This window comes from Heliconius melpomene, chromosome 18 (genome assembly GCF_056956725.1).
Source record: "Heliconius melpomene rosina isolate 202511_hmr_F chromosome 18, ASM5695672v1, whole genome shotgun sequence".
In the NCBI taxonomy this organism is placed as follows: domain Eukaryota; kingdom Metazoa; phylum Arthropoda; class Insecta; order Lepidoptera; family Nymphalidae; genus Heliconius; species Heliconius melpomene.
Genome location: NC_140406.1, coordinates 16,352,148 through 16,376,960, shown reverse-complemented (window position 1 = coordinate 16,376,960; position 24,813 = coordinate 16,352,148). Strand labels below are relative to the sequence as shown.

Here is a 24,813-nt window from a genome sequence, read left to right as displayed (position 1 = left end):
GTTTTGATATATTTTAAAACTATTAATTTTTACTTTATTTTAGATTATGAAAATGGCTGATGAAGTTGAAAAACTAGTTTCATCTTTGTTGGCACAATCAAATGAGCTGGCGAACTACGATCATCACAGTCCCGACACAATCGACATGGGTAAAGCTAGAGACAAGTGCGCTGATTCCTTACAAGGATTCGTAACTTGTGCTAAAGTATGTATTTTATCTTTGCATACACCAGTACTATTTACTAACGAGCATGACACTAGAAATAAATTATTAATATAATATAATTCCGTACCAATTACAACCCATGTTACACATATTTGTTTAGAATTTCATAATCATTTAAACCAGAAAAATAGAGATGTAATTGAGTTATTAATTTAAGTAAATTTATTCAGTAGATAAACTGGCGCAAATATTTTAAATAATTATAAATATTAAATAATAACAATGTATACATTTTTATACATAGGATATATTATGAGTGTACGTATTTAAATTATAAATTACGTTAGAACTTGATCATGCCATTTCAATGCCATCATGAGACATTTTATATTTTTAATAGCTCACAGCACCATCTATACAAGAACCACATTGCCAAAGTGCGTTAACAGCAGCAGCAGAAAACCTATCATCATCCATCCAGAATTTAGCTTTGACTTGTAAACCACTGGTAGAGAAGCCTGGTCGACACGGATTCGCTAAGCAAATAGCTGACAAATCTTTTGATTTGGCAAAAGTTTTGGATAAACTGAAGAGTACTTATGCTAATATGAATGGTAAGTACAACGACGAAGTTATTTTCTTTTCGACGCAGAGGTATCACAAAAACTATTTTAATAGGGGTTAAGTTTCCTTTGCCTACTCTGGAGCTTTTGTGAATGTTATATGTAATTTAAGAAGCTCAGAAGTAAACTTCAATAAATAGATGAATAAAAGCTAATTAAAAATAGGATGATATTCATAAATGAATCCTTTCTCTACATGTAAATATGTACATCATACACACATGTATATTATAATAACTCATTGCTTTAGGTGATAATCAAATCAAGGAAGACGACGAGGCACAACAACAACGTCTTCGATTTATGATCGGCTCGACAGAAGCGAAGGATTCTTTGAAACTTGCACACGATCAGTTACATGAATTAATTAACTCACCGGTAAGTGTGGCATGCGCCTTAGAATCAAACGCTGTCTTACTTAATAGATAACAAACAAGATAATAAAATAATTTTATATTAACTGTTCATTATTTATTCATAAATAATGAAGTAAATAATTGATCTGATTCATTGTTTTGATTGATTGATTGTTTCTTTAGGATTCGAAAACAGATAAACTTAAAAATCCAGAAGCGCAGCGCTTACTATCACAAAAGTTGGGTCAATTGAATGCTGCTATTGCGTCTTTACTACAGGCAACTGCAGGTAATGTTTTTATACTGTTCATACTTCCTATCATTTGTATAATATTTTTGTTAATATAATGTTTTTGTTAACGTTTTTTTTTAAATTTAATAATTAATTGAATTAATCAATTACTATTGTTATGAATACGAATATAATAAATGTAAAAAAGAACACAACACGTATCCTAGTATAATTAACACTTACGATTATCAAGTTCGGAAAATACTTGCATTTCAATTACAATAAAAATTTATGGCCGTTAAATAATTACTTTTTTGTGCTTAATATTTGTTATGATTTAATACAAATTGTAGATCCTGAGAATGTCGACGCTGATATGGCTGGCGGTGCTATTGACACGATATGTAAATTGGCACCAAATCTCGTCCACGGTAGCGTATATCATATTGGTAAAATAATTATAGTTTCCTACAAACTATGCGAAACAATAACTTTGATATATTACTATTTTTAGATGCGAAACAAGTACAAGGAAATGTTGATGACGATTCATGGAGTAACATAAAGGAAAGTCTTAAAGAAATACTTGATGCAATTCAAGATATTTCCGCAAATACTGAAAGCGGTGACATTGAGGTACTTTTAAAAAAAATCGTCGTTTCATGCGTTTTTTTAATATATTTCTTTTTTCAAATATTTTTGAATCCTCAGTAAGGAAGCTCAAAAACCAAAGCTTTAATATTTAAAGCAGCTTTAATAAAAAGCTTTCTCGTTTTAATTTTTTTCTTGTAGGTTTGACATCTTCTCTGCCCTGGTAGGGAGGGGAATATAGTGTCAAACTTGATATTCATATTTTTAGGAGCTAAGCAAAGCTGCATCGAAAATGGCGAAAACATCTGGCAAATTAACTTTTGTAATCAGTCCTCGTGGCAAATCGAAGAAGGCAGACGAGGTATGTACATATAAATATGTAACTGATAAAAAAATATACAACCACAGATAGTTAAACACAATCGAAATTGCCTTCTACACAAAAATTAAATATGTACATTGTTATTGTAACAAAAAAATGCCCTTATCTAAATATAATAAAGTGTATTTACCTGCTAAATGTATTAATAAATAAAATAAAGAATGCGAATATCCGTAGTAAACAGAAAGTTTTACTTTTTATTCAGATTTTAGGCCTCTCAAAATCAGCACTTGAAAAATGTTCACAATTGCTATCAAAATTGGAACCACTTGTGCAAAACATTGATCCATCAGAACGCGAGCTTCTACGAACTGCCGGAAAAGATATAGTAAATGCAGCGGAAAATGTATTGAAGACTGCTGAGGTAATAATTTAGCACATGGTTCTTTGGGGAAAATAATATTTTAATTTTATTATAGTACTACCTATATAAATTTTTATAGGATAGATCCCCACTTTATTAAACATAACTAATGTTGATATTTCAATTATTTTATTTATTCTGGTAAACATTGACGCCTCATAAACGAGAGGAATACGAAGGTTTTGATATAAGGCTCTTTCTTTTCAATCCGTATAAAATTAAAGATGCGTGAAGACAAAAAGGTGTAGAAATGTTATTTTTCTTTTTTATGTTAGCTTTCAAACGTTTTTAATAATTTGTTTGCAGGTCACCTCACCAAGTATTGAAGAATCTAGATGCCAAGCGGTTTTACTAAGTGGAATAAATCGTTTATCTAATGACGCTCGTAAATTAAAAGATTCTTTGAAATTCTTATCTCCACATTCAAGAGATGGAATTATTCGAGACATATCAGATATCCAATCTATTATTGACAGACTTCAAAATGTAGTACAGAAAGACAATGGTACTTAATATTAACTGTTTTCTTTGACACTTTATTAAACTTTTTTTAATGCTTGATAAACCTAACTTAGGCTCTCTCTCTTTAAAATTTATAAATAAAAATGTATAAAAAACAAAAAAAAGTGATGTGATAAATTAAATTCATCTTTGTATATCCCCTTTTGATATCAGTCCACTATTTTCTATCACTTGCACTCACATTATCCAACACAACATTTTCTGTTTGGTAACGAAGAACACTTAAATCTGATAATTTACTTGAATTCGATCTGAAACCCAAAAAAAATGTAAAAGCAAGTTATTAATTCTATATTTAGAGGTATATATGTTTATATGTACATTTTACAGGTAGCGAAAGTGAAAACAATGAAGAACAAGAAAGACAACGATTGAAATTCATCGCTACGTTATCAAAAGCTAAAAATAATATGGCGCAGGCAGATAAAGAACTACAAGATGCTAAAAATCTACCATTACAGATGGTAATACCAAAAAAAATTAAAACAATTTAATATTAGTTGGCTTGAATAGAGTATATTTAATACCGAACTATGAATAATATCATAATCGTAATCTTAATAAATCAAAAAGGATTTAAAAAATTTTAAAAAGTAACATTTAGGTACACACATAATATAAGTATTGCATGTACAAATTAAAAATTAAAAATATGTATTTTTATTTTAGACAAAAATGAACAATGTTAATGTACCGGCGACGCGAAATTCATTATCAGAGAAATTGGCCCGATTGAATGCTGCCATAGCTAATCTTCTACAAGCAACTTCAGGTATAATTCAATCTGTCTTTGTATAATTTTAAATTGTTTTTCCTTATATTTATTATTTTTCTTATTTTTCATAAAGATCTCAGTGGTATTCATTAATGAAAGTTTAATTTTCTCCCATTCTCATTTAAAGCCATTTTTATTCGGATCTTAAGCCCATTATCATTCATCACATACCAAAAATATTACTAAAAACAGAAATCTGTTACTATAAAACCTTATAGAAATAATAATAAATAACATGGATAATCTTTGTACAGATAACGAAAGGCCTGATTTGGAAGCAGCTGCTGCAGCTTTGAATACCATTTCCAATTTGACTCCGGATATTATAAGAGGTAAAATTAAAAAATTAACCTTTTTTGTATTTGTTCCGGTTTATACATCGATATATTATTTATAATTTGTTTGAAAATTTCAATTAAAGTATGACATGAATTTGTTATTGAGATAAGCTTGTAGGTTTGAATTATTTTTATATCCTTACCATGGTACAGTTCACTATGCAGGCAGAGATAACCTTATATATTCTACATAAAGTGTAAAGCTAATTGATTATTATTGTACTTTCTAGATGCCAAAACTCTTCAGGGTTCTGTTGATGGTAATTCATGGGAGGATATTATGAAACATTTGAAGTCTATAGTTGATGCAACGAGTGGTATGTGTGACAACGCCGAGAACCCTCAGGTAAGTAATAAACAGGGTTAAATAAAAAATATGCCCAATATACCTTAACGTTATTTGTAAAAAACTTATGATTTTCGACAAGATCTCATGATTACAAAATAATATGCGCAATTTCATAAGTAGAAGAATATTAACCTATTAAAAAAATTAAACGGAACCTCTCCGTCCTAGAACCACTTTGTTGCCGTTTGTCCATCTATCAATTACAAACTTACATATTCATAGTTCATTTCAAACAAAATGAATGGCTAAGCCCGAAAACTTAAGTTTGTCAACTTTTGAGTTGTACTTCCCATTGGCCTACAATAACACAACCTTAAAATTGATATAAAAACCCCAGAGAACGACTCCGGCTCGTACTTAACCGGTTTTTTTTATATTTTATTCAGGAACTAACTGATTCTTCGATAAAGGTTGCCAAATCTGCAGGTCATCTAACGTATATATTTAACCCACGAAAGAAAGCAGACAAGGAGAATGAGGTAAATAATAAATTAAAAGAGAATATATACATTTTTAAATACTCCCAAGGGTGCCTAATATTTTTAAGTAAAATTTTGAGAATGAATTATTTCTACTTTCCTGCTCTGGACAAAGACAAAACACGTTGTTGAGTTCTAGGACTCACCACACAATTCTCGAATTCAGGTGGAAATTGACAAAACTGAATTTTTCTACCCTAGTTCCTATTATGACAGAACATATAACTGAAGAGTGAAATACAAAAATAATATATGAATATACTAATATATTTATTTTTTACTAATATAATATAACTAGCGGACGCGCGCAGCTTCGCTTGCTTATTTAGGGGTGAATTCTAATAAACCACGAAACATGTGTTCAATGAAATATTTTTAAGAGTCTAAATTTAAAAGTTTATTAAAATCGGTGGCGGTTTAAAGATTTTTCCATACAAACTTTCAACCCCTTATTTGCACCCTTAGGGAGTGAATTCTAGAAAACGATGAAACACGTGTTCAATTAAATACTTTTAAAAATCTAAATTTCAAATTTTCTAAAAATCGGTGCCGATTTAATTTTTTTTCCATACAAACTTTCATCCCCTATTTCACCCCTTTAAGGTTAAAATTTTTCAAAATCCCTTCTTAGTGGATGTCCAGATTATGAAAGTAAACATCTCTCCAAATTTTACGTTTCTACCATCAGCGGTTACGGCTGTGCGTGCGTCTTACCTCAGTCAGTGAGGACAAGTCCTTTTATATATATAGATAACATGGATCGCCGTTTAGAGAAGTAAGAATCTTATTTGTCCTATATATATTTTTTTTATCTTAACGATACTTATTTTATTGCAGATTTTGAATTTGTCAAAGAGAGCTGTAGAACAAACATCAGGCTTGCTATCCAATGTATACCAACTGACAGAAGATGTTGGCGGAGAAGAAGGACAAAAATTAGACACAGCTGGTGTAAAAGTAGTAGATTATGCTCAGATACTTTTAAAAACTGCAGAGGTGTGCTTAATCTTTATTACTTCATGAACTCAATTTAAATTTATCTTAGAAATTATTACACTAATTTGGAGTTTAATTGCGTTACTTGTGAGATAAATATTCATTCGAAAATATTTTTGGTTCTGCCACACAATATATTCTTAAAATGGATACAATGCTTTTGCTCATCTCAAGGATCAAGGATCTATTGATATTATTAATCATAGTATCAAATGTTTATAGAGGCCAGTCATGGTGCAGGGGCACAAGGGTGCTACTGTAAACGCGACTTGTCATTTAAATTTATATTTTCATTTCTTGGCTCTGGTGTCGAGGTTAAAGCACGGCGTTGAGTCCCTCCACTCAGCACCTAACGCCTCCAGAATTCGGCGAAAAGTGGAGAACGGAGTATCTTAACACCAGGTTTCCTCTGCCTACCCTAAAATAATAATGGTGTGCACGGGATACAGCTTCACGCCTATTTATTTGTTATATCCTCTCGCTTTGTAAGTAAGGAGCTAAATTATGCTATTCAACACTCAATAAATCGAGAATTCAACGAAAAATAAGGAACACAGATTTCGAGGTCCCCTCTGCCTACCCTGCTATGTGAGGATAAAAAATAATAAAAACATGTTTATTCTTCAGATCACTGCGCCTAATATGGAAGACAAAAATTGCCAAGAAGCATTGATTTCAGCTATAGATGGCCTTTCTGACCGGATGAAGAATTTGCAAAGTAATTGGACTCCTATCACCCAAGATCCTAAAAACGGAAAAACCGGAGCAATTCTTAATATAGACTTAGCCGAGGTTCAGTCGACTTTAAATAAGTTAAAGGAAGCATGTCAAGCAAATGGTATGTATTTTTTATATTGCTCATTTTGTTATGAATATTCAGATTGCATTCTTTTTTCCATATCACTTGTATCACAAATTTACTCATTTTCATAAAGTAAATGAAATTTTAAATTATTTAACAAAAGGTTACTTTTAAATATTTATTTATTTTAAACTATTGAAAGATCTCGATAAAGAAAAACAACTACAACGGCAAAGAGAAGAAGAAGAAGAGAGGCAAAAAGAAAAGATAGAGAAAGAGAAAGAAGAAGAGAGGCTGAGAAAGGAACAAGAATTAAAAAAAGAATTCTTCCTTAAAAAAATATCATTGCTACCAACAGCAATAGATCAGGCACATAAAGAGTTGAAAAATTTTAATTACAACACACCCAACGACAAGGTAACTGTTAAAATAATCAACTACTTCAAATCTATACTTATAATAAAATCGTAAGAGGGTCGGTGTCTGTATTTGGAAGATATTTAAAAAAATGTTATTGGGAACCTTTATTAACGTAATAGAACCCAAAACAATGATTTTTGTCTGTCTGTTTGTCTGTGCGTTTGTAATCGCTAATCTCACAATCGCCTCAACCGATTTAGATTCGGGTTTCACTATTGGATTTTGACAAGCTTCCGAAAACAGATAGGGTTAATTTTATTACAATCGATTTATAAATAAAAAAGTTATGTCAATTTAAAGTACTTAGTTCGACAAATTTGCTAATTGCCGTAACAGTTATTTTATACAACTGTTTTACTCAATTAACTGAATCTTTAGTTTTCAATTTCTTTATTAATATTTCTATTTCAAGCGGGCGTAGTCCCGCACGGGCCCACTGGTATCATAATATTATCATAACATCAATCGAAACTATGAACAGATTTGTAGAGAAAAGTATTAGGTTGCTAGTAAAATGTTGAGCCATTAGCTCTATTTTAGCGTAACTGACAAATATCAAAATTTTAAAAATACGAAATACAATTTTTTTTTAACACGAAAAAACAAAAATTTTTCTATATATTTGTTCTGTTTTCACTGTATCCCGCACATAGCAATGTTTGCAGAGGGAACCTAGTGTCAAGATCCTTCTATTCCTTTAACTACCTGCCGAATTTTCGAGGCATTGCCTTATTACCAGATCGAAGAAATACAAAATATTTCATTTCATCGAGTGGGATTCGACACCACATGTATCTCCACAAGCGTGCGTTTGTAATCGCTTGTGGAGATACATATATAAATAAGATAAGGTGAACTCATATAATATATGATATAAAATATTAAAACGTTTGTGAAGTAAGAAATTGTTTAATGTCTCAATAATTTTCAGCCCCAAAACAAAGTCAACGTTCCTGCCACAAAGAACTTACTATTACAACGATTGGCAGAATTAAACGCTGCTGTAGCCAATTTAGTGCAGGCATTATCAGGTAAAACTATAACATTTTAAAAGTGTTATTCAAACACTAAGAAAAGGAAAATATTTTGAAATAAAGTTATTGAGCTAGGTGGAAATTCTTTGTATTGATTGTAACAATTTATTTTTGTTATTAGCACCTCTGAGAATTTTTGACTAATTTTGGCGACCCAAACATTTTACACAGTATTCAAATTTTAATAAAAATAAAAAAAAGTAACTTCGCGATAAATCACTCTATTCTTCACTTTGCATACACACCAATTTTATCAATCAGAGAAAGCACAAAAGAGAATTAAAATAGAATATTTTACTTCATAAATCATGTAGTTTGATTTGAATATTTCGTGATTCCATTTTTTTGTATTTTATTTTTTTTCCAATAATATATTTTTCTTATTCAAGATCGTGAGAAACCAGATTTTGACACAGCTGCGGAATCAGTACAAAATATTAATAGTACAATTCCAGTTATTGTAAAAGGTAAGAAAAATGTGCACTATTTCTCCTCGTACTTTTGATATAAAATGAAATATTTAAGTACATTGTCTCATAGAAACGTAAAGTTCCAAACAATTTTAATGGTCCAGATATGTAGCCATGGGCATACTCGTATACTCTGTAAAAAGAAATTTAATAATCCAAAAAATTGTGGGATTACGAAGGATTATTTTTTAATAATATTATAAATATTTTTTATAGATGCAAGAGGACTTCAAGGTAGTGTGGAGGATAAAACATGGGATAACATTTTAGATAACCTCAAATCACTTCTTGACAACGCTGGTGAAATTTGTGCTAATAAGGAGAATCCTCAGGTATCAGATTTTTTCATTCAAGTAGAAATAAATGATATTTTTCAAAATTTGGCAACTATTTGTGGAAAACTTTTAATTTTCCAAATTTACTTTAACTTTTTTGCTACATACATCAACCCTAATTTACGTATCAACTAATCTATTATTCGGAAATCGTCCATGTAAAAAAACAAATGTATATATTTTGAAGTGACAAATATCTACTTATCTTTAACTAGCGACCCTATTGCGGCTTCGCCCGCTTTTACTACTGGATTATTCATATAATGTATGTTTGCAAAGCACTTAAGATAATGTGAAAATTAATTAAACCCTAATGCAACCCGCATTTTCGTAGTTTCAATAAGGATTTTCCAATTGTTTTACACAGCAAGGATTTTTTAGTAGGTACCGTAATATTAAATCTGTGCTACTAATCTTTTCAAGTACTTATTAAAATATATTTAAATTACTATTTTTAGGTAGTTAAATGACATTAAATAATACATTCAACTCGAATTATCCAATACGTGCAAACGCATCTAAATCTTCGTTGCTATAGAGGCAGGCGGGTTTTTTTTTTCGAGCTTGTGGTTAATGCTGAAGAGGGTATTCTGTCCCTGATGAAAAGCAAGCACTACGTGGCTGCCTGTGACGAAAATTAAATAGAATGCATCGGCCGGGAACTAAACCCGGGCTGCCCGCGTGGCAGGCGAGCATTCTACCACTGAACCACCGATGTGTATAGGCGGGCGCGGCGGACTCGCTTGTATAAGCAAAACGTCGAGGTGACCCGTTTCGCAGCAAGGATTTTTTGATATTGTAACAACTTCTAAAGTACTTATTAAAATGAAAAACAGAAAAGACAGTTTTGATCTACATTAAATGGCCAACGTAACTAATTTACTTATTTATATGCTGAGAGTAAGGGATAAGTGAAACTTGACTCGATACAGTTGATGTGTGAACGGCGTGATGTGTCAATAATTAAATGCGTTTTTCTCTAAAACTATTCGCAATTTCGAAATAGTTTAAAAAGCAAATTTTATCTTCGCTTAACGTAGAAATTTAATAAAATATTTTAAAGGATAAGGATTAATACCATTATGGAAAAATATCCCTCACAATAAAAAATATATTGAAATTACTATTTTTAGACAGAAATATGATCACTACACGTTATTCTTAAAAGATAAAAATATGCTCTCGCGGACTTTTTTGTAGATCTTATTATGAGGAACAATACTCCAGTACATTTTTTTCATGTAGTATTTACCATTAAAGCAGCGCATGCGCCAAAATGTCTCAGCGGGTAGGACTATTACACATTTATCGTATTTATGTTAATTTACATAAGAATGTACAAATAATAAACTATATATAAACCTTCCCTGAGAAATACTCGACATAATGGTGAAAACCGCATTCAAATCCGTTGGGTGGTTTAGAAGAAGAAGAGTTAGAAAGTTCAGACAGACACAAAAAGCGACTTTGTTTTATAAGATATAGGATGTAATGTAGGTAACATACGTTTACCCTTGGCTGAGGAACACATAATTATGTGTGTACATAATCTATTAATTATGTTTTTCAAAATGGTTTATTTCAGGAATTATTAAATTCTGCAAGCGAATTTGCAAACACCACAGGAAAACTCACATTCATTTTAAATCCACGAAAGAATATAAAGAAAGAAAATCAGGTATTTTTCAAATCTTTCTATTAACTCAAAAAGAGTTGTACATTTGAGATACATAAAACTTTCAATTATTTGGATAGATCATGTGAGCGATATTGAGGCCACTGAGTTTGATTTCCATTAATGGAAGGAAATATTTTCATCTCCTCATCCTGATAACAAGACAGCGCGTCGTCGTGCTCTTTGAAAATTGAGCGGAAAGTGGGGAACACTGGGAATTCACAGGGTGAAGGTGAAATGTAAAGTATATTTAGGTATCCAATAGACAAACCTAGAATGTTTTTAATAATATTATTTATTTTATCAGATAATAGATTTGGCTAAGAACGCTGTAGAAGAGACATCGATTCTTTTATCTAATGTATATGGGCTGACAGAGAGAGTTGGAGGGGAAAACGGAGAGAAGTTGGATACTGCTGGAGTCAATGTCGTTGATTCTGCTCAAGCTCTGCTAAAAACCGCTGAAGTATGTCTTTCTTTATAATTCAAAATAAACAAAATATTAAATAGAAATATAACTCAAACTATATCAATATATAAATATGATTTAAACATACATTTTATATTTTTTCTCATTTTTTAGCAATAAAAGAAAAATAAAGTAGATCATACAGATTATAATACTATAATATTTAAGTAACAGTATGGGCCGAAATATTAAAAATGTTGTGGTTACAGGTGACAGCATCAACTATACAAAATTTGCAATGTCAACAAGCAATGCTCTCAGCTATTGACGGCCTTTCAGACAAAGCTCAAGGTTTGCAAACGACGTGGAGTTCTATCACTGATACTCCCGAGCTTCGTCATACTGGAAGACAGCTTGATGATAATTTGAAGCAAGTTGAATCTACTTTAGATAAGTTGAAACAAGCGTGTAAAGAAAAAGGTATGAATAAAAAGCGTGTAAATAAAGTATTTACTAAAAACAATACTATATGCAAAAATTAAAAACACTAATTTTCCTTTAGATTTGGAGGCAGACTACCAAGAACGACAACGGCTTCAATTTGTTTCAACGCTTTCCAACGCTAAGAACGCTATCAAAGATGCACATGAGGCACTGAAAAATTTAAATTCTTCACCGGTAAATATGAATCGTTTTGTAGTTATTAAAATATTGTATGTTTTAAATATGGATAATATTGATTGAAGTTATTTCTTTTAGCCAATAAGAATGTATCACAAAATCATAACTTCTTTACAGACCTCAAGACCAATAGACAAAAACAACGTTCCTACAACGAAATCGTCACTATCCAAAAAATTGGCTCAATTAAATGCAGCTATTGCTGATCTACTGCAGGCTCTATCAGGTACTACCATAACATGTATATCGATTTATAGTATATAAATTTGTATCAAAATTTACTACGATGAAAAAGAAATAATATTTATCTTTTTTGTAAATATAAATGTTACAACATAATATTTATTATTTTGGCTCAAATGTCTCAAGTTATTTGTGTTATTATACACACCTAATTCAATTTGTATTTACAGATTCTGAAAGACCAAATTATGATGCAGCTGCTAAAGCAATTAATAATATATCGACTCTTACACCACAAATCACTAAAGGTAAAATTATTTACTCTTTTGTTTATTTTCCTTTCACAAGCGATGACTGTATATTTAATATCCCATTCAGTGTATAATTTCCCTTAATAATAACATGAATATTTTTAGTTACTAAGGACTTGCATGGTGCTGTAGAAGAGAAATCTTGGAATGCCATATTGGATAATCTAAAGGCGATGGTTGATACCACTAACGAAATTTGTAACAACGTAGAAGACCCTCAGGTGACAGGACAACGTTTTTATGCCGCATCCCCCAAAATATTTTTAAATTTTTTCTTTCGGTTATTTATTAACTTTTCATAAACGTTATCGTAATTTTCCAGGCTCTTAATGAATCTGCAACCAAATTTACAAACTCTGCAGGGCGACTTACTTATATTTTTAATCCACATAGGAATACGAAGAAAGAAAATCAGGTATACTAAAAAATACTATAATATCTTACTCACAATATAATTATTATTCTTTTAATTTATTTTAGTCTTGGCTTACATATAACTACACTAATAAAACATACATATAACTACACTAATAAAAAGTTGTTAAAATGCCTTGCTGCTACAATGCTAAACCTTTTCTTCCATTCTTAGATACAAGATTTATCGAGATGCGCCGTGGAGCAAACATCTTTGCTTTTGTCCAATGTATACAACTTAACAGGAAAGGTTGGTGGAGAAGATGGTGACAAATTGGACCAAGCGGGAGTAAAAGTGGTTGGCTCAGCTCAAGTAGTCTTAAAAACTGCTGATGTAAGTGAATACGAAAATGTAATTTTGTTCGATTTATATTTTTTTAAAAATATTGCACTCTTTTTCACATTATACTCTTATTAAGTTCTATTAGGTTTTTTTGAAATGTTTACTGTTTTTACATTGTTCATAGCAAAGTAGTAGTAGTAAGCGTTTTTTGTATTTTATGTTTATACTTTACTTTTATAATTATATCACAGATTTATAAATATGAAGAATATTGTAAAATAAAAAAGACAAATTATAATGTTCATAATATCCATCTCTTAGATAACATCCCCATGTATTAGCGACGTCCACTGCCAAGAAAGTTTATTAGGATCTGTAGACCGACTTGCTAACCATATTGAAGATTTGAAGAAGACGTGGAAACCTATAGTACAGGCATCAGAACTCCTCACCACTGGAGATCAGCTCGAAGAAAATGCCAAGATTGTTAATTCAACGCTGGATAAAATTAGGAAAGCTTGTCAAGATTTGGGTATAGTAATATTGTATATTGTAATTCTTTTCTTTTCTTATGTAATTCCTTTTTTTATTTTTCTATAAATATTTCTTAAATTGTGTTCACTTATATATTTTTAGCTTACTTTTAAATTGAAGTCATAAAATATATAGGTAGATAGGCATATGTTTACTATGATATATTTTTACCAGCGTAATTAAGCTGAGTTTAGCACTTTATGTTATATTGAATACTATTTCAGAAGATGCCAAAGATTTAAAACCTGATTCCTTGCTTAAAAACATTTCTGAAGCAAAACAGAAGATAAGAGAAGTAGAAAAGCTGTTCTCAGAGGACAGCATAGCGCAACGAGCTTTGGAATCGAGGAATCAGGTTTGTACTCTGTTAAGACTTGTGACAGAACCGCTGACACTTAAGCCAATTCTAAGCGAAGTAAAATATTTATAAAAATAGAGATGCTAACAACAAAATAAGTTCAGTTCACACTGTATACCGAATACTGTTGCCGCGGGTAACCAGAGGGAACCTGGTGTTAATATACTCCGCTCCCCACTTGCCCCAAAGAAACTACGCCGCGCCTTGCCTCGACACCAAGTCGATTCCTCGTCTGAATCTGATTAATTTGATAATATTAAATATTTATTTTTTTCGAGTGGAAATAGAACCCGCAACCTGTCGCAGTCACACATCACATTCATATACTCGTATGTTAACCAAAAAGGCCAACAAAATAAGTTATTACGACATACGCTTCCGAGTAGCTCGACATACGGCTTAGTTGACTATGACTTGGACGATAAACAAAAAGGGAGCCCGCTACATTTGAATTATTACGCTTCTTATTGGAACGTTGTTTATTCCTTGAAAAGACGGGCTTGTACAATACTTAATGGACGAAGATGCAAAATATACTACTTAATTGTTAAAATACTTCCAGACTCCATTAGCAAATGAAAAACCCGTAGTGGCTAGAAGAATAGATCTGTCGCAAAAACTAGCGAAATTAAATGAAGCCATCGTCCTTCTGTTACAGGCTATGTTAGGTGAGTCCTTAAATCGATAACTTCTACTTATTTAAGTCAGCGTGGCCAGCCAACAGTGTTAAGATTGTTACCCATTTTTTTATAGATCGTGAAAATCCTGATTATGAGAGCGCCGAATTAACCGTTGACGTCATCAAAAAGTTAACTCCAGAAATTGTACAAGGTATCGCTGTTTTATTGTCGGTTGTTCAGTCATCGTCCATCAATTAAAAAGGAAGTCTTCCACAGACTTGATAAATAAACTAACATATTATTTTTTTCGATAGAAACTATTGCTTTACAACGCAATATGGACGACAATTCAGGACGTATAATGTTCGAAGAAGCTAAAATCATATGTGATGCTGGTCAAGCGATATGCACCAGCGTGGAGAACAACAGCTTAGAGGTATTATGCAATAATTTATTAGAAAATTGAAAATAAACTATTGAGTTAAAGTGAAAGGTGCTTAAAGTAGAAAAAAGAGAGATCTATTTAGTGATACATGAAAATTAAAAAAAAAATAACCTCTATATCTTTGAACTTACAACAATTTAGATTATAAATACGTTAAAATATTTCTAATAGTGAAGTTTTTATAAAATAATATTTCATTATTGTTCTATCATTTATTAGGACTTGAATAATGGAGCAACAAAGTATGCACAATCGGCAGGAAAATTACGTTATATTGTCAGTCCACGGTCTTATCCTAATAAGGAGAAAAAAGTAAGTTCTGTTGCTTATTTTATTACATATACATTGTTATAATATAGGATACCACGACTTCTGCGGTCCAAATTAAATAGCTAATGCCAATATTTCCAGTACACATTGTAAGTACAGGAAATATTTAAATAAATTCAAATTAATTGTAGATAAAAAAAAACAGCTTCACGCTATATTCCGCACAGAACAGGGCAGGCAGAGGGAACCTAGTGTTAAGATACTCTTTTCTCCATTTTCGCCCAATTTTGGTATTGAGTGGTATTGCGCCTTGAGAGGCGGAACTCAACACCGTGCCTTGTCTCGACATCAGAGCAAAAATTTAAAATATTAAATATTTCATTTTCTCGAGTGCAAAAGTGGGGTACTTTGTGCCTCAGCGCCACAATTGGCCTTAAACCAAAATTCTAAAATTCTATAATTATAACTAATTATTTTTAACCAATAATTGTTTTAAATTTAATACAGATTTTGGATATTTCACGTTCTGTCTGTGAGAGAGCATCCCTCATGCTGTCCAGAGTGTCTCGTCTAGCAGAAAGCGTTGGAGGCAACGAAGGAGAGAATATGAGTATTTCTGGAGCTCAACTTGGTGATGCTGCATACGCTTTGTTCTCAGCTGCACAGGTACTTTCATATAATGTTATGCTTATTATGATTCAAAATATATGCGTACCAGTAACAATTGTATTAAAATACTTCAATTCCGAGTAAAATGAACGAAGCACCACAAACGTAACATTACAAAACTTATCATCAAAACGAAAAATATGACATCCTTGCTCACTGGACAAAAATTATTAAAAATATGCTTTTTGGTTATTTCTTTAATATTTCTCCTTATATTATTACAAATCGTTATTCTTATTTGCTTTAAACTGTCCAATAGGTAGTAAGTTCTTCAATAGAAGATCGCAACTGCCAAGCAGTTCTATCAGACTCAGCTGACAGACTCGCGAAGCTCGCTCAAAATCTTGGTAAAATTTGGACACCAGTGATACACCAACCACAGCATCGACAAATTGGAGAACAATTAACACGAGATCTAAATCTGTTGAACTCTGAATTAGATAGATTGAAAGAAAGCTGTCATGATAATTCAGGTACTATTATTTTTCGTTGCTTAACATCTTCCGCATCATGCGGCGATGCATGGGAGAAATTTATTATGATACAATACAATGGCTTACTTTCAATTTTCATACATTTTAGAGACACGGTGGCAATTTGTCTATTTAAGTTTCAGTTCAGCTTCAGTAACAGCCTTAAATGTAATGTTATTGATTCGGGTAAGGGATTATAAGAATCTTTGTAAAATAACTGTAATCCAAATCCAAAAATCCAATATCGAAATCGAATTCAAAATAATTGAATGAATCGAATATCGAATCGAAAATATTTAATTGAGAACCTCCTCCTTGTTTTGAAAGTCGGTTAAAAATACAGATTTATCACAAACAAATATAAATTTATTATAAGTATAAGTATAGATATGGATTGCTATATATTTGTAGGCAAACTCATGACTTGAGTTCATTCAAATGCCAATAATTTTTTTTTTAATGAACCGATTTTGATGAAACAAACTTTAGATGTTGAGTTGAGTTAAAACAAAGCAATTGGTGAAAGTTTGAAGTAAGTACGATTCAGTACTTTCGAAGATTAGCGTGACCATACATACATACAGACAGACAAGAATTTAAAAAAATATATTTTTGCTTTCTATTATTCTTTTTAAGTGTCCCTCTATCCATTTCAGTCATAAATATACAGACAAAATATTTTTACTATATATATTTATATACACAGCTATATATATATCGATTAAACGTTTTATTTTATTAATTATTTTCAATTATTAATTTTTCAGACATTATTGACCAACTAGATGTACAACAACAACAAGCAGACTCCAATATGAAACCAATACCAAAGTCTGTGAGTACATCTAAGTGAAAAATAAATACAATTTTATATCTTCACGCTTCGTTTCCCACTTTCCCTCGAATTTTGGAGGCGGAATTTGTGTAGACTCGCGTAATTTAAAACCGCGTCTCGTTACCAGAACGAAGAAATGAAAATATTAAATATTTTATTTATTGGATTGGGAATCAAACAAATAACCTCTCGTGTGTAAGGTCGCACACTTGTGCCCCTGCACCACGACTGGCCTCTATTTGAAAAGACATAGCTCCAAGTATTCCGTTACAATATTTTAAAAGTATTCCCCAAATTATTCCTAGTAATAATAAATTTCTTAGTTTAAGTTCTTTATTTTCTGATCATCTTAGAAACGAGAAGTGACAATACCCAATTTTTTACTAAACTAACTAGTCCAAACTATATTCTACAATTGTATTATACCACTAGTTGATATAATACACAGGAAATAAAGTGAAGTGCAAATTGTCATTAGATTTTTTGTGCCTTTAAAAAAACATTCTTAAACTACACTTAAAACTACTTCTTAATTTTTTTAAGAAACCTCACATGGAAGATATAGATAATTTATTGGACAATATCCAGAAAAATGTTGCCTCTGATGTCAAGAAAAATAAGGCTGTAGAACGTTTGCTTGTTGAAGATACACCTCTGAGACAATTGGCTTCTAAGATTTTGGAATCTGCTAAGGTAAGTTATTATCAATTCTAATATATTTTAAATATATTTATTACTCTATAGAGTTAAATATATTTTTATGAAAGATTTATATTTATGTAAATTGGTTTAAATCAACCTTAAATTAGTTATTTCAAAATATATCCCCCTGACGTGCAAAATACTTTTTGAGCTATTGTTAAAGGCTAATACAGCCTCAAGATAATTGTAAAAAATGAAAACCAAAATGTCAAAAATACTTTTAATAATATATTATTATATTTTTGCAGAGAAAAGCAGAATGCACGAGTTTCTCCCAAAAGGATCGTGAAAAATATTCACGTTTCGCGAACGACTTAGCAGACGCTATCAACAGGCTTGATATAACTAATGCTAAATGTCGGGACACTCCGTTCGTATGTACCTCTTTCTTATCTAAAATTGTTACTCTGATTTCATACAATTTTTATGAGCTGTTAGTAAATTTCTTACGACTTATTGATTTTATCCTCTGTTATATAAACAATTGTAGTTACTGTGTACAAATAGTAGGTAAAGAAAAAGCTCAGAAAGTTTTTACTATGATGTGATCATGGCTTGAATTACCGTAGCAGAAAATATATGCATTTTTTTCAGCTTCAGTCTTCGTAAGCAAAAAGAGCATACTATAGATACTCTGTCGTTCACGTTCCGCCCAAAGACAATGAGTGACGAAATTTTATGTTTTACCAGGAGCGGAATGAAAATAATTTAAATATAGTCGGTCATTGCTCCACGTGGGGATCTAACCCCAAAATTTTGCATTTACAGTGCTGCACGGTGGCCTGAAAATTATATTTATAAAACCATTTCTCTATTGATGTATGAACATTTAAGGACTCCAAACAATCATATCATATATCGACACCTTGGACTGTAAAACTGCTAAATCCATATTTATCGTTTTCGTTGTATACCAGTAGTCTTATACGATCCAAAAGTATAATTACACATTGACCTTTTTTTATGTTATAGAGAATACAAATCAATTTCCGAAATTGTAAAAACCTCCTGATTTTAATAAGATTTTTTAAAAACGTTTTTTGTCTCTCCCGATTTGTTTATTAGGTTGTTAGCAGAGAACACTCTAAGCCGACTATATTTATAATGAAACTATACGTTTTTGTATTCTTTCAGGATGCAAAAGACAAGGAGGAGAAAGCGTTACAGTTGGAAAATGCAATACTCAATCTACAGATACTCTGTCTTCAATCTCGGCAAAAGGAAGGGGAAATGAACAATATTGTAGATTTGATGGTAAATTATATTTAAGTAAATGCGAATGACCCCCAAATAAGGCAAAGAATATTTATAATTAATTAGCAAAGTTCAACGCCATGTTCTGTCTTAAGGAAATAAAAATATTAATTATTTTGTAACTAATCATGTGACATACGGTTACATATTGATTTTTTTAAGGAATTCCTGGACGATGTAACAGCAGCTGTGGATGACTTGTCTAACGCTTCTAAAGAAACTAAACATAACGAGAAAAATGCTTTACAGGTATATATCAAATTAGATTATCTTACACACAGCACTCAGCACAAACAAATGTTTCTTTTTAAATTTTTATGACACTTCAACAACTCCATCATCACATTCAAGTTCAGTTATAAAATATCTTCACTCTTAAGGTAAGAGTAAGTGAAGTAGGAAGTGTCGCAGGAAAGCTAGGAAAGAAATAATAAAACGATTTTATTCTTAAGTTTTTACTTTCACATTATTGAGTAACATGGTATACGAGGTGATATTTTCGATCCAATGGCAGCAATGGGAAGTGCTTGTAATAGTCTATTTAAGTAAAATTAAGTGTGATTAAAGTAATAATCACATTTTATATCTCCACAGGAAATTCAAAAGAAATGCGACAAGATAGCTGAAAATGCATCAAAAATATCTAACGCAAGCGACCATACCTTAGGCGACAATAGCAACATGTTTGAAGATACGCTTCAGATAGAACAATTTGCCAAGGTTTAAAGTTTTTCGCAGTTTTTCTTTAGAAAGGGACACAAGGTCGATTCCCACCCCAGGAAATGAAAAAGTTTAATCATTTCATTTTCTCGCTCTGGTGACGAGGCACAGCGCCGCGTTCCGTCTGCCTACCCTGCTATTTGTGGGATACAGCATGACGTTAAAAAAGATTTGATCATATTTTTCAAAGTTTCTTATTTAATTTTAAGCTTAGCGCTGTATAATCGTGTATTATTGACATTAAAATTTCTGCTTTTTAGAGTACTGATGATGAAATAAAAAAAATAGCAGCAGTTATCAATAGCATTGGTGATCAGTCTGTAAAGAAAAATTTGCAATTCAAACTACAAAAGCTTACGGATAGCTGTAATTTATTAAGGTATGTTTAAGTAGTTTACAGACACTATGCTTAAAATAACTGCATCACTTATGTTTTTTATTTATCTACCATTTATTTATTTTTTTAATTTTTGTAGCTTTGCTGTTAAGAGCAGTATTTCCAATACTGAAAGTGCAACTTTGGAGGAAAGCTTACAAAATATTCAACTTATAGACAAGAAGATAGAAGATATCTTAACACCAATAGAAGGATATGAAAATGTAAGTGAAAAAAAGATAAAGTTATTGTTAGTGTTACTCTTCATATTAATATGTGAAAATACTGTATGTGTATAAGTCTGTTTAGTTAAAGGCCCTTACCTCAGGAAACAGTTCAATTTGTTTTTTTTTTATTGATAGTCCATTTATCAAGTAAGGCTAACGTAATGTAGTCTACATTACGTTAATAATTTCGATATAACCCACTATACCATACGCCATAGTAATGACTCGAAATATGTGTGGGTATCGGAGTATCTCAATACTAGGCTCCTTCTGCCCACCCTGCTATGCACGGGCAGCAGGAAAATTGAAAAATTGAAAAAAATATTCCCATTTCTTACCAACCTTACGCACTTTTAAGCAGTTCGAAGGAACCAAAGAGAACTTGGCCGCTATTAAAGAAGCTCAGTCGTCTCTAACAGCAGTAGTGGCATCTGGAAATGAAAATGTTCTACCGAATGCACTCACAAGATACGCGGTTACTATGGCCGGACTTCACAGCGACAAAGATAAGAATTACAAGTAAATATTTATTTTAGCACTTATTTACTAGTTTATAATATTTTAACATATTAAAAGGTATTATTTGTATATTTAAACAAATTAAAATAAAAAATATTTTTCTATTAGAACGTAGCTGCGTTTGAACCAGTGTCCTTTGGAATGTATCCTATAAAGTATCATTTTTTTATTGAGATTATTATTTTTAAATTATTCCAGATTGAAAGCTCACTTGAAGAAGCTAACAGACATACTTAAAATGCAAATAGCTGAGAAGAACAGGCGTGTGGTGACCTGGCAAGATGTGAATGGTGGAAGCGGATTCATTATTACAGAAAATATCTTAGAAGTATATAATAAATGTTATATAAGTATTTTTTTATTTAAAGTTACGAATATCAGAAGCATGAGGAGTTGTAGGACATCATCTGATGTCCTACGCCTCTTAGATCGTTCGTTCGATCGTCGGTTGGATAGAGTCTGACGGGGCGTTTCACCACCTTAGCCCTAATATTCGTAAAATAGAGTAAGGAAACACTTTACTCTATATTATTCAGTTCTTGAGATATCTGGATAACTTTCAGGAACTCCAAAGCTACGGAAATAATTTGGAAATCCCAGAAAGCGAAGATAAGCCAAACAATGCGCTCAAGGATATTGAACTTAAAAAGAATAATGATATAAAACGTTTGCTTGCTTCAAGCAAGGCACCAGAAACAGGAGATATAATGTAAGTGAATTTTGTAGTAAAAATTTAGATACATATAACATATTAACATTAAGAAAAACTATATTCTCCAACCATCAAGAGGCTAAACAAGGCTTAGCCATCGCTCAGCAGTTTAATTGATTGTCAATACAATAACTAGCCATCGTGGCGCATCGCGTAACGCGATGGTGGTAATTTCGATCTCCACTCCGGGGAATTAATTAATATTTCCCTGTCTTCGCTCTGGCACCAACACAAAAGCCCGGCGTCGAGTTCCGCCACTCAATACTCAATACCTATAAATAGTCGAGTCTTTAGGAATGTATCAGTTGCTCTAAGAACGAACTATATATTTTTACAGACAACTAAAAGAAAAATTCAACCAACAAATTAAGAAACTAAGCTCTACAAGTGGGTCGATAGCTCTAAGTTTCAACGAACCAGAATTCCTTGCTAGGAGTCTTCATACAACCTTGGAAAGTGCTATACACCTAGCTTCTATTGCACGTGGACTTAAAAATGAGGTAAAGTGCAAAATATCAAAGACTAAAAGTTACTATTATTAAACATTAGCATTTTGTAAATATCTTTAACGGGTTAAGTGTGTAAGCGTTGTAAGTAATTGTAGTAAAATGAAGACTATTTTAATAACATTATTAATACTCTTCATCATATTAGGATCCGATTCAAAACAAGAGGATAGAAGAAGCCGCTCAAGAAATGAGTGTTGCTACATACAACCTGCTAAAAACATCTGAATCAGTCAGTCATGTAAGTAACAATTATCTAATGTGTTTAAGAATTACAGAAATTTAGAAATAACAGCATAATTCCTTTTAAATATCTGAAAAACTGATGTTAAATGTGCGCCTTTTGGACACTGTCCACCGATTAAAATAGCTCCTAAAATCTTATTTTTTGGATATAGCAGGATAAGAATATATTTATATATAATTAGAACACTTGTAATTCTTAGTTAAATTCTTTGCATATTTTTTTAAATGAACATTATTTGGTTTAAACTTAAAGTATACGTAAATTTCAAATATAATTTAAGATTTAATTTAATTTTACAGTTACCGCACTCAGCAGAATTGAGAAGAAAATTGTTAGATGCGTGCAGAATGCTGAACGACTCATTGAACAACCTGGTGAGTAAATGACGAATGACTTAGTACTTACTCTTATTCCAGTTCTAATAAGCAATATTTCTGAAACTTCCAAGTCTTAACGCTTAAACCTCATTACCGATAAAATCATTTATAATGACCCAAATTTATCCAGAAAACGAAGAACGCAATGTCTCAATAGTGTCGAGTTTTCTCTCCTACGCTGCTATACGGAATAAAACGGGAAGCTGTTTTAAAAATAATCGTCTTTTACAGGCTAGAGCAACCACCCCAACTGGTTTACAACGGGATTGTAACGAGATGGCCCGCAGCCTGCAGTTACAAAGAAACTTTCTAACTTACGAGTACCCAACCTGCGCTCTCAATTACGCAAATTGTGTAGAAGCCTTGCAGAACCAAAAAGAAGTTATTGGTATGTATAAGTAATCACAGGACGCCTGCTGTGGTACAGGGGCACAAGTGTCCGACTGGAAATTCGACAGGTTGAGGGTTCGATTCCCACTCGAGAAATAATTATTTAATATTTTCATCTCTCGCTCTGGTAACAAGCCAAAGCGGGGCAGTGTACGAAAAAAATGTAGGAAAGTGGAAACGGAAGACTCTCAATGGAAACAGAATGTCTTTACACAAGGTTCATGGGTTCCCACTGTCTCTCATCTCTCCCTGTTCAGAATGAAGCTAAAAAACGTATTTTTTCAGAAAAACTTCGTTCAGAGAAGACGATGTCAAAATCAGAGTGTAGCAGTGAACTGCGCTACGTTACTTCAGCAATCTGCAACAGCGCGGAGTACGCTACACAGAGCGCTTATCTAGTAAGAATATTTATTCAAAGTTCTTTTAGTAATTAAAATAAAAAAATACTATCCAAAAAAATAATAAAGTTAAATACTTTTTCATTTGTGTTTGTTGAATAAATCACTATAGCAAACTAAAATGTTTCAGTTAACGTTATCTGACGAGGATAAAGAAAATATATCCAAACAAGGTCTGGTGGACGTGCACAGGATGAAGAATTTAACGGACAGCCTTAACGATACTTGTCTCCAGATCATTTGCAATGATGGCGGTAAAGAGGTAATATTTTTTGTTTTTAGGAATGCCTCTAGTATTCGGCGGCAAATGGGGAACCGAGTATCTTAACACTCTTCCCTCTGCCTCCCCCTTCTGTGTGTGGGATATAATAGCGTGAAGCCGATTAGATATTTTTGTCTTTTCATTTTGAATGTGTGTTTTTTATATCGCCCATCCTGTCCACGACACATATGTTATAACCATGGAGTGTTCTTGATAAGATAAACAAATTGCTTTAAAATTAAAATTTCTTAATATCGTCATCATCATTATTTTGTTTGTAATATTAGAATGTAAGGTATATTTTAATTAACCACAACCAACATAAGATGGGTTTCTTCTAAACTTAATTATTATTATAAATATATATTTTAGATAAGCGATCAACAAACTACTTTAAATAAACAAGCAGACGAACTACAAGAGGCAGTAGACGACGCTTGTGCCAAAATGAACGAAAACGACAAGAAGAAATTAAACGGTAATCTTTATCGGTTGAAAGATGCTTTGAAAGGTCTCAATACTACTCTGACGTTGAGATCTACCCGAGATACGGTGAGTTTCTCTACTTTTTATAATCTATAATCTATATTTAAAAATATACATAATATAAAATATTTATTTAAATTATAGTAAATATAATCACTCGGAGAAATAAATCGTTTTTATTTCCCTGGTCCAGTAAAACAAACTGCAGAACAAGTAAAACAAGTGTTTTCAAGAGCAATGACT

The 24,813-nt window shown here is 31.9% G+C and overlaps 1 protein-coding gene across 4 annotated transcripts in view; it reads left to right on the top strand.

The window, feature by feature from the left end:
- Positions 1-24,813, top strand: part of LOC146529734 (uncharacterized) — a 48,528-nt gene that overhangs the window by 14,873 nt on the left and 8,842 nt on the right. For 2 of the 4 annotated variants that reach the window (XM_085202368.1, XM_085202367.1), the window contains exons 22-76: positions 44-205; positions 567-780; positions 1,040-1,167; positions 1,329-1,434; positions 1,731-1,808; positions 1,892-2,013; positions 2,237-2,329; positions 2,556-2,714; positions 3,021-3,219; positions 3,567-3,700; positions 3,906-4,008; positions 4,266-4,343; positions 4,580-4,695; positions 5,085-5,177; positions 6,015-6,173; positions 6,801-7,011; positions 7,178-7,392; positions 8,327-8,426; positions 8,819-8,896; positions 9,116-9,231; positions 10,820-10,912; positions 11,217-11,375; positions 11,588-11,798; positions 11,881-11,996; positions 12,117-12,225; positions 12,413-12,490; positions 12,599-12,714; positions 12,816-12,908; positions 13,083-13,241; positions 13,512-13,722; positions 13,949-14,079; positions 14,645-14,750; positions 14,836-14,913; positions 15,017-15,138; positions 15,367-15,459; positions 15,925-16,083; positions 16,346-16,559; positions 17,327-17,394; positions 17,938-18,087; positions 18,345-18,470; positions 19,231-19,350; positions 19,513-19,599; positions 19,945-20,070; positions 20,331-20,449; positions 20,547-20,670; positions 21,032-21,192; positions 21,391-21,520; positions 21,756-21,901; positions 22,242-22,404; positions 22,559-22,651; positions 22,957-23,031; positions 23,266-23,422; positions 23,710-23,822; positions 23,953-24,084; positions 24,457-24,636. In XM_085202368.1, the coding sequence (XP_085058494.1) occupies positions 44-205; positions 567-780; positions 1,040-1,167; positions 1,329-1,434; positions 1,731-1,808; positions 1,892-2,013; positions 2,237-2,329; positions 2,556-2,714; positions 3,021-3,219; positions 3,567-3,700; positions 3,906-4,008; positions 4,266-4,343; positions 4,580-4,695; positions 5,085-5,177; positions 6,015-6,173; positions 6,801-7,011; positions 7,178-7,392; positions 8,327-8,426; positions 8,819-8,896; positions 9,116-9,231; positions 10,820-10,912; positions 11,217-11,375; positions 11,588-11,798; positions 11,881-11,996; positions 12,117-12,225; positions 12,413-12,490; positions 12,599-12,714; positions 12,816-12,908; positions 13,083-13,241; positions 13,512-13,722; positions 13,949-14,079; positions 14,645-14,750; positions 14,836-14,913; positions 15,017-15,138; positions 15,367-15,459; positions 15,925-16,083; positions 16,346-16,559; positions 17,327-17,394; positions 17,938-18,087; positions 18,345-18,470; positions 19,231-19,350; positions 19,513-19,599; positions 19,945-20,070; positions 20,331-20,449; positions 20,547-20,670; positions 21,032-21,192; positions 21,391-21,520; positions 21,756-21,901; positions 22,242-22,404; positions 22,559-22,651; positions 22,957-23,031; positions 23,266-23,422; positions 23,710-23,822; positions 23,953-24,084; positions 24,457-24,636 (7,182 nt within the window). The remainder of the gene's footprint in view (positions 1-43; positions 206-566; positions 781-1,039; positions 1,168-1,328; positions 1,435-1,730; positions 1,809-1,891; positions 2,014-2,236; positions 2,330-2,555; positions 2,715-3,020; positions 3,220-3,566; positions 3,701-3,905; positions 4,009-4,265; positions 4,344-4,579; positions 4,696-5,084; positions 5,178-6,014; positions 6,174-6,800; positions 7,012-7,177; positions 7,393-8,326; positions 8,427-8,818; positions 8,897-9,115; positions 9,232-10,819; positions 10,913-11,216; positions 11,376-11,587; positions 11,799-11,880; positions 11,997-12,116; positions 12,226-12,412; positions 12,491-12,598; positions 12,715-12,815; positions 12,909-13,082; positions 13,242-13,511; positions 13,723-13,948; positions 14,080-14,644; positions 14,751-14,835; positions 14,914-15,016; positions 15,139-15,366; positions 15,460-15,924; positions 16,084-16,345; positions 16,560-17,326; positions 17,395-17,937; positions 18,088-18,344; positions 18,471-19,230; positions 19,351-19,512; positions 19,600-19,944; positions 20,071-20,330; positions 20,450-20,546; positions 20,671-21,031; positions 21,193-21,390; positions 21,521-21,755; positions 21,902-22,241; positions 22,405-22,558; positions 22,652-22,956; positions 23,032-23,265; positions 23,423-23,709; positions 23,823-23,952; positions 24,085-24,456; positions 24,637-24,813) is intronic. The other 2 variants (XM_085202370.1, XM_085202369.1) reach the window with 2 other exon arrangements.